Source organism: Poecilia reticulata, linkage group LG19 (assembly GCF_000633615.1).
Source record: "Poecilia reticulata strain Guanapo linkage group LG19, Guppy_female_1.0+MT, whole genome shotgun sequence".
NCBI classification, from domain to species: domain Eukaryota; kingdom Metazoa; phylum Chordata; class Actinopteri; order Cyprinodontiformes; family Poeciliidae; genus Poecilia; species Poecilia reticulata.
Genome location: NC_024349.1, coordinates 24310337 through 24319536, shown reverse-complemented (window position 1 = coordinate 24319536; position 9200 = coordinate 24310337). Strand labels below are relative to the sequence as shown.

The 9200-nt window shown below is 44.5% G+C and overlaps 1 protein-coding gene across 1 annotated transcript; it reads right to left on the bottom strand.

Moving 5' to 3' along the window:
• Nucleotides 1–4061: 4061 nt before the first annotated feature.
• LOC103482039 (transcription factor Sox-9-A-like) lies at nt 4062–8978 on the bottom strand. Its single transcript, XM_008437952.2, has 3 exons — nt 8141–8978; nt 6877–7127; nt 4062–6120 (listed from the first exon to the last, which is right to left on the bottom strand). The coding sequence occupies exons 1-3, from the start codon at nt 8578–8580 to the stop codon at nt 5321–5323; spliced, it is 1491 nt and encodes a 496-aa protein (XP_008436174.1). The 5' UTR covers nt 8581–8978; the 3' UTR covers nt 4062–5320.
• Between the last annotated feature and the right edge of the window lie 222 nt (nt 8979–9200).

Genomic DNA, 9200 nt, shown 5'->3' with positions numbered 1-9200 from the left:
TTTCTGACAAATATTCGTTACTTCATGCGAAGAAGGCGGAGTTAACAGAATATCCCAGTGTTGTAATAAGAACGGCAAAGACAAATCTTCTTAGAGGACTCGTGCTCTACTCGCATAGATTCTGAAGCAGGAATTGGAGTTTAATTGTTAATGTTTTGCTTGCAGAGAAAAAAAGGTCATGCTGCAAAGATGTTATTTGATCTAGAGTTAGGATAGGAGTTTTATGATAGGAGTTTTATGGCCAATCCAAACCAAACCAACTTTATTTATGAAGCACTTTAAAACAACCACAGCTGATACAAAGTGCTGTACATTAAAACACAACATAATAAAAAATAAATAAAATTAAAAAATAAAAACTTACCGTTTTCAAAACAAACACATACAATTTAAAACTAGATCCCGCTGGTGTTGAAAGCCAAGTAAAATAAATGTGTTTTAAGACGAACTTTAAAAGTGGACAGTGAAGGGGCATCTCTGACCTGCAACGGCAAGTCGTTCCATAACTTTGGGCCAATGACAGAGAAAGCCCTGACCCCTCTGATCTTCCTTCTGGATCTTGGTACCTCCAAGAAGAGCTGATCTGCTGACCTGAGACCGATAGGGCATGTAGGGGTGAAGAAGCTCAGAGAGGTAAGCCGGGGCAAGATTATGTAGTGATTTAAAAACAAACACAAGAATTTTWAAATGAATCCTAAAATATACAGGCAGCCAGTGAAGTGAGGCCAGGACAGGGGTCACATGTTCCCTCTTTCGAGTTCCTGTCAGAACTCGTGCAGCAGCATCTGAACCAGCTGCAGACGTGAGAGCAGCGACTGACTGACTCCCAGATAAAGGGAGTTAMAGTAATCCAACCGAGTCGAAATAAAAGCGTGGATCACCGTTTCAAAATGCTGCCTGGAAAGAAAAAATTTCACTGATGCCAATCACCTTAAATGATAAAAGCTGGACTTAACCACGGCTCTGATTTGGCTGTCCAATTTAAAATCACTGTCCACCTTAAAATCAAGATCTRTAATAACAGGTTTAAAATATACCTCAAAGGTCCCAGGTCAACAGAGGAGGACTCACAGGAGCCACTGGGTCCAAACACCACCACCTCTGTTTTGTTTTCATTAAAATTTAAAAAGTTCAAGGCCACCGATAACTGATCTTTAACAAGCCTGGCCTGCTGATTTTTTTCTGTCAGTATCGTATGAAAGTTGCCGAGTAGCAACAGTGAGGTGACTATTGTTAACTGTAAAAGTGCAGACATGACCTGGTGGGACGGTCTACAAGCCAAACCTCTCTCACAGCAGAGCGGATGAGGACAGTGGTGGATTTTTAAATTTTTTTTACCTATCCCAAAGTAAATAAGATCAATGGATAAGATCGGCTTACCGTTGTAAGTATCAGCCGATCTCCCAAAATGAAAGAAATCTGGGCTGATTTATCGACGGGTCGATACATCGGTGCACCCTTACTTTAATCCCTTTTCTTCCTCACTTTCCAAGCTTTCAGTCCTGAACCTGAACCATAAAACTTACCTTGRAGAGGTGAAAACATGTCAGAAAGCATCAAATAGTTGTAGTTGTTTTGGGACAAGTAGGACAGCATACAGGCAGGTCAGCTGACGAGAYAGAAAGATCYGTGGTCGAGTACAATTGGTGGGTATTCACTATTGTTGGTTTGTTGTGGCAGCACCGTAATCCTATRACKTTTCCACAGATAATTACTCTGGAAATATGAGATAAGAATCTAGGAAGCATGTAACAAAGACTATAGAATGACTGATTACAAGTAGAGTTGTAGACGATCAAGTGCTGAAATTCTGTCTTGTAATGCAACGTACATTGAAGAGAAGAGAAAGTTTTACCCATCTCCAATAATTTGTAGTCAAGCTAAACAACAAGGCTGAGCTTCAGACTCCCATACCAGCMCACTCTGGTTTTACCAGGACTTGGACAGGCTTCCACACTGACTTCGGTGAACCCTTCCTATGGGGCATGGTGTAGTATACAGTTGAGGTGATTTCCTTGCCTAGCACAGCACAGACTCTCCTTTGGCTCCAGCCTGGTGTCAACAGGAAAGACTTGGTGTGAAGTCTGACACAGTGGCCTGTGATAGGCAGGGAGATGTTAACTGGACCAGATGAGCAACCAGAGACAGTCATGGACTGAGGAAGASACAGYTTGCTATACTTGCCGATCTGCATTTTCTTGTCACAGAGTTTGTTCACTTTATTGTAGGGACTGTTAGCTACTCGCCTCACAGCTACGAGACCTAAAGTAGCCAGTCTGAGTTGTTTGACATAAAAGCTCTCAAAGATGTGAACAATGGATAAAAGCAACAAAAAAGGTCTACAAATGAAGTAAAACATGGATATTCTGTGAACTTTTTGCCAGAGACTTTTTTGCATCTCTGGCATATTGATGTTTGGCTTAACACCCAACCTGAATGATGACAGTTGGGGCAGTTCAAAATMGTCTTATCTATCAACTCTGCTGTTTTCTGAAATTGTGATGCATTGGTAGCAGGTCTATTAGGAAATCCCAGGCACCCTTCTCCCCAGCAACACACTGAAGCTCATTCTGCAGCATTCCAAAGTTTTACCCRTCATGAAAGGATTTATTGAAGAGTTTTGCCTCTTCATCTCCTCCAATAACTACAAACTCCCCTGTAAKGGTTCTTGATCAGATGGCCTAACCACCTCTGCTCCCTCGGGTTTCCAATCTAATCAAGTTCAACTAAGTTTGATGAGTTGTAGTTTCCATGGTTAGAAAACGGAGGTCAGCAACTACAGTCTTTGAGTCCCACTGTCCTCCAACTCGGATAATCTCCTAAGATCAAGATGGATTGATAACAGTTGCCTCCGGCAATACTCAGAACATGTAGTTCTAATTTGGAGCCCTGCATAGTCTTAATGAACAGCGTTTGTCCCGTCGCAGGYTCTAAGACGATACTGATCGTGGGTGACAATGCTGCCCGCCTGGTACTGAACCAGAACTAATCACAGAGGCATGGCTGCTGTGACGTCAAATGCTCCCTGTGACAGCACCRACTGCTGCCCGCCGTGCCGGTTATCACCCGATACCCTCCCAGATGGCTGGTTCGGCTCGATACGGCTGACAATTAAGGACCACRCCATTGTTGGAGCCGCGGGGGCATGGCAGGCCCTGGCTGTGGTGAGAGCAGAGCAGGGAGGGTCAAGAAAGAAATGTTACCCTCATCAGTCTCTGAGGTCATTGCTGATGCAATGACATGCGGCGGTGTAGGGTGGAGCGACAGCCCGTGGAGCTGGGAATTGTTTTCTGAGGACATTTGGTTTCCTCATATTTTTTTATTTTTCAAAACATCTTGATTTAAATGGTGACTCTCCCTTGTTGAGGAAATTCGTTTTATTTAATACTGGAACTTTGGAAAGTTCTGGTAAATGTTGTAACATCAGTCAGTTAAAACCATACAACATTTCTCTGTTGGATTTAGGTCCATACTTTGACTAGGCTACTTAAACGCTCTGAATTCTGACAAATTATTTGGCCCTTCTTTGTAAACCAAAGAAGAATAATGTCAAGTATCGGTTCTATCCCAGTTGTGAGCGTCTCTATTTTGGACTGGTCCTCAATCTGAGGAGTGAGCTGGAGAGAACAGCAAAACACAGGGGCTCAGAACGCTCTAGAAAGGGTCAGAGGTCATTCTGCATGGTACAATCTTGTGACATGTTGGAGGACAGAATACGTGTTGTGCTGTTAGGTTAAAGGGAGTGATACAGTTAACAACTGGGCACCAATAATTGGGCCACCAATGGCATTGTAAAATACAAATATCTTCTCAACATTTGATTTTTCTCCCCATCAAATAAATGGTATAAAACCAACAAATATCCCAAAATAAAACAATGTTGAGTTGCCTGTTGACCCCCCTGTAGTTTCCAGTTGAAAGGAAAAAAATTAGAAAATCAAAATACAGGGGGAAAATATAACATGGCTTCCAAGAAAAATAAAGAAAATCTAAACGTTAAGCCAAATATTCCTGCTTGACATCCAAAATGGAGGGGGAAAAAAGTAGAMATTTTTTTAAAATAGATTTTTGTTTTTTTATTGCAAATCCATATACAAAAAGATATCTTAAAGACATTAGAAATACATAAGAGACATCGCAGGAAATAAAAAAAACAAACAGGAAGACAGTATCGGGCAGCATCCGATCTTCATAAGRGGGAAAAAAAAGAAAATGACCTGCAGAGCGGAAAGGACGAGCGGTCCCGGTGATCCAACAAACAAAAGAGCCAAACGGGAACGGAGTAAATATATTTATAGGAGAAATTATTTTCCAGTTCTTTCAGCCATTGTTTTGAGTCAAACTCAAAAGAAACTGCACAAAACTATAAAACGAACTACTTGTAATGCACCGGGGGGGGAGACGCATTAAAATAAAAATTTATAACATAAGATAAATAAACAACAACAAACATTACAGCATGTACCGTTCTGTCTAAATTTTGCAAAACAAAAAGTGGGGGGGGGAGTTCTATGCTGTCTACATCACAAAAGGTTCATTAGTTATAAGAATAATATGCAAAATAATTACTTTGAAATAAAGTTAACATTAGCAAATAAATAAATAAAAATGTTAAACTGGATCTGACTGATTGGGGGGGACTTGAGGACACCAGCATGCTGTGGGGGAACAGAGTGGGGGGGGTGGGACACCCATAGGGGTTAAAGGTGACTTCCTGTCGCTGTCAAACACTCGCCACGGGGCGGTTAATTGTAATCTCAGCTGTGGCCGCGGCGGGAAAACGTACAAAGGGTATTTGGAAAAAAAAAAAAGTACAAACATCAAGGCACGGATGGTGGAAGGGGCTGCGGTCTCTCAGTGAGACGGCACAGCATTGAGATTGCAAGTCTTTCTCTTGTGTTGCATAACAGCCGCTCCAACGGCCGCGACGAAATACGATCCAAAAGAAAAAAATATATATATCAGCTGGTGACGGAACCACAACGTCAGGTTCTGACCCAGCTTCCAACAGCATGACCTCTACCTCCCCAAAACCTCCCTCTGGGCTACAAACGTACGTAATATTAACAATCCATAAAAATCCTCACAGAGGATTCTCTTCAGTCTCTAAAAATATATACGATTCTATTGTGATAAAATACGCAAGGCACTATGTGAGGCCACCCCAAAGTCCAGCGCTCCTCTTAGAATTCAAGTCTGATTCGAGGGGGAAGGACCCTCCCCTCTCCGCTTTCTTCCCCCATTTCTGACGGAACAAAGTGTGTGTGTGTGTGTGTGTGTGTGTGCGTGGGAGTGTGTGTGTTTTTGTGTGAGTTTGAGCTCAGGGTCGGGTTAGCTGGGTGTAAACCGGAGCCTGCTCCCAGTGCTGCTGCGGGCTGCCCTGTGGGATGGACGGCACCCCGGCGTTGTCGGCAATGGGCGTGTACATGGGCCTCTGGTTGGGGCTGCCCATATAGCTGAAAGTTGAGTACAGACCGGAGCCCTGACCCGCCCCTGCCCCCGCCCCCGCGTGGCTGTAGTAGGAGGCGCCTCCCCCCTGGTGCTCGGAGTATTCGGAGTACTGCTGCGGCCTGGAGATGGCTGGGTAGGTGGACGGGGGGCTGTAGTGCTGCATGCTGAAGGGGCTGTAGGGGACGTGCTGCGGGGAACCCTGCTGCTCGCCGTAGTGACTCGGGCTCAGCTGCTCTGTCTTGATCTGGGTCCTGTGCTGCGCTTGGGCAGCGTCCGAGCCTCCGCCGCCACCCAACGTGGTGAGGGTGATCTGCTGCTGCTGTCCCTGCTGGTTCTGGCTTTTAGACATCCAGGCCGGCTGCGGGCTGAGCGGCGCYCCGCCGCTGATGCTGTAGCTGCCGCTGTAGCTGACCGGGGTGGCGCCGACGGGCCCCGGGTGGCCGTTGGGCGGGAGGTACTGGTCGAACTCATTGACGTCAAAGGTCTCGATGTGGGAGATGACGTCGCTGCTCAGCTCGCCAATGTCCACGTCCCGAAAGTCGATGTTGAGCTGGCGCCCAACATTGCCATCAGGCAGAGCGCGGAGCCCCGCCTCGCGCTTCAGGTCCATCTTACCTGAGCCAGTGTCGGTCTTTGGGGTGGCGGGAGGGGTGGGGGGACCCTGTGAGCCTGGAGGGTTGGAGAATGAGGAGAAAATGTTTGTTTAAGCTGACTGAGTGATGGAGTTTGTAGTTTTTCCATCAAATGTAATAGAAGTAATAATGGGGCTGAAATGATTTATCAGATGACTCGATTATTGAGATCGTCAACTAGTTTAGTGATCGATTAATTGTTAACTGGAGTAAACAGACTCAAAAAAGGTCATTTGGTAAAAAAACCAAAAAAACATTCAGAGCAGTAATTAAGCTAAACCAAAACCAAAAGAGATAATAGGGACGAAACGATTAATTGGATTAATTAACCAATTATTGAAATAATAGTCACCAACTTTAGTAGTCGATTAATTAACGGAAGTATACAGACTAAAAAAAAAAGCCATTTGGTGGAAAAAAACCATAGTCAAAGTAGGAATTAAGCAAAAAATTTATAACAATATATACATTTTACATTTAAGATAAAAAACCCACCTTTTTCCATAAATATGCTTCAGCCAAGACTCCTCAGATTTTAGCTTCACCCTTATTCAGGTTTACTATTGGAATCTCATGATATTATGTTCTAGGCAATAAAATGTTTTTCCTATGAAAAAAATGTATTTGCATCTTTTAATGTTTTTCTAACATTCTATATAAAAAAAAGATAAACTATGTTCAATGAAAAATCTGTAGTAGTATGTGTCATTTTTTTTTTCGATTAATCATCAGAATAAGCGATTAGTTGATTACTAAAATAATCGTTAGTTGCATAAACCTGTGCTCTCCTCACCTGAGTGCTCAGCGGGGGAGTGAACCTCTCCCATGCTGGAGGCGGGGGAGTCGGCCTGCTGGAGAGCTTTGAAGATGGCGTTGGTGGAGATGTGCGTCTGCTCGCCGCCGTCCTCCGTCTCRCTCTGGCCATTCTTCACCGACTTCCGTCGCCGGGGCTGGTACTTGTAGTCCGGGTGGTCCTTCTTGTGCTGCACCCGGAGCCTCTCGGCCTCTTCCACAAACGGCCGCTTCTCACCTTCGTTGAGAAGTCTGTGGGCGAAAGGCGTAGTGAATAAAACGGCTTCAATCTGCCGGCAATGCACAATGAGCAGGGGTGTATCCAGAAACTTTTCAAAGGGGGCCCAAGGATCGTTGGGGGGATGATAAATATAGGGTGGCACAAATCAAAACTAAAATTTTACTTTGAGTTATATTGTGATGCAATCATATGTAGTGGGTGCCTAAGAATGGCTGATGGATTTAAAGGTGACTGCTTAGTAAGGTATAAAAAAAGACGGGCAGAAATTGATTAATTAAACAAATAAATGTAACTCATTGAGGCTTTTCCTGTTTTTTTTTGTTTCAGATTTATGCTGTGCAAAAACTTCTTTTAAGGATGCAAACTGGGCATGTTATTTGTGTTTACAGATCACCTTAATTTGAACTTAGATTTTTAACATTTCAGCAGGTTTTGGGTAGACCAAGATGTAGAAACTATAAAATGTTCTCGGCAATTAATTCCAGAATGCGTAGAGGCAAAAAAAAACAAAACAAACAAAAAAAAAAACAAACAGAATTGGTGCCAAAAATATTAGAAGGGAGTGGGGTGCTCACTGTCCCTCTGTCCAGGCAGTCTTTTTTTTTTTTATGCATGAATTTAAGCAAAAACAGGAAAGGCTTTAATGGAAATAATCAGTTATTTAACTCTTTAGATAAATATTTTTTTTGTACTGTATGGAGCCCCTTATTAYATTTTTGTCACCGACTCCTGGCCCCACCCTCAGCAGATACCAGGATCACATAGTTAGATCATAATTTAGATTTCCAATATATTAAAATGATGGATAACAAACTTTATGCTAACAAGCACTAACACAATCAGCTGAACTGCGGTATTTTCATACATCAATTTACAGATTACCCTAAGAAAGAACCCTTTTTAAATCTAAATTTAAGCTACATTTTGGTTTTGGTGAGCCACCATTATATTATCAGTGGCCCCCCTTTACGCCCCTAGCAAAACCCTCTAGAGTCGCCCCTGGAAACCGGGATCCTCCACTCACCTCCAGAGTTTGCCCAGGGTTTTGCTCAGCTCCGCGTTGTGGAGGTGCGGGTACTGGTCCGCCAGCTTCCTCCGCGCCGCCTGAGCCCAGACCATGAAGGCGTTCATCGGCCTCTTCACGTGCGGCTTGTTCTTGGTAGATCCGTTCACGCGCACGGGCATCGGCACGAGGGTCCAGTCGTAGCCCTTGAGCACCTGGGACACGGCCTCGCGGATGCACGCGGGGAACTTATCGTCCTCGTCCTTCTTGAAGTCGCCCAGCAGCGCCGCGTCCGCGCGCCGCAGCGCGTTCTCCGACGGCCGGGTGTTCTCGGCATCGGACCCCGAGCCGGACGGGCACGGGGAGCCCGCCGAGTCCTCGGACATGCTCGGGCTCGGGGCGTCAGAGAGACACTTGTCTTGTTCCTCCGTCATCTTCAGGTAGGGATCGAGGAGATTCATGCGCAAAACCGAGCGGTGCCCAAATTACGCGTAAAATTCAGGGGAAGTCTTTTTTCTTTTTCTTTTTTAAGTTTTGCTTGCAAAACAAAAAGCAAAAAAAGCTAAATCTGAACTCAGTTTCCTAAGCCAGACTGAGCGCATATATATACATTAAAAAAATAAAACATTTGTGGAGAAAATGCACCAAAGAAAAGTGATTCTGAGCTGCGCCGGTGCGTAAAACCAGATCTGGAGAGCGGAGCGGTGCTGCACGCCACAGTTGGAACCGCTCGTGCGAGTTTGTAACCAGCCGGGCTGAAATGAAGTGAAGCGTTGGACGGTCTCCTCTCCTCTCTGGTCCCGATGTACAAAATCCTCGCAGCGCTYTCCTGTGCTKTTGACCTGCTAAAAGCGTCTCGCGTGCTGGCTTTATAACCTGCTTATCGTTCGGGGGCGTCGGGGCGGAGGGGGGAATCCCGAAGCTGATTGGCTGATGTGACGTAGACGTGAGGGAATTTGATCCCCGTACGTTTTTTGGTTGTTTTTTTTCCAGCTCAGAACACACAAATTTGTGATTAACATAAACACACAATGCGTGATGTTTAATTTCCCAGCGTTTCCTTTAAAATAAGACATTAAAT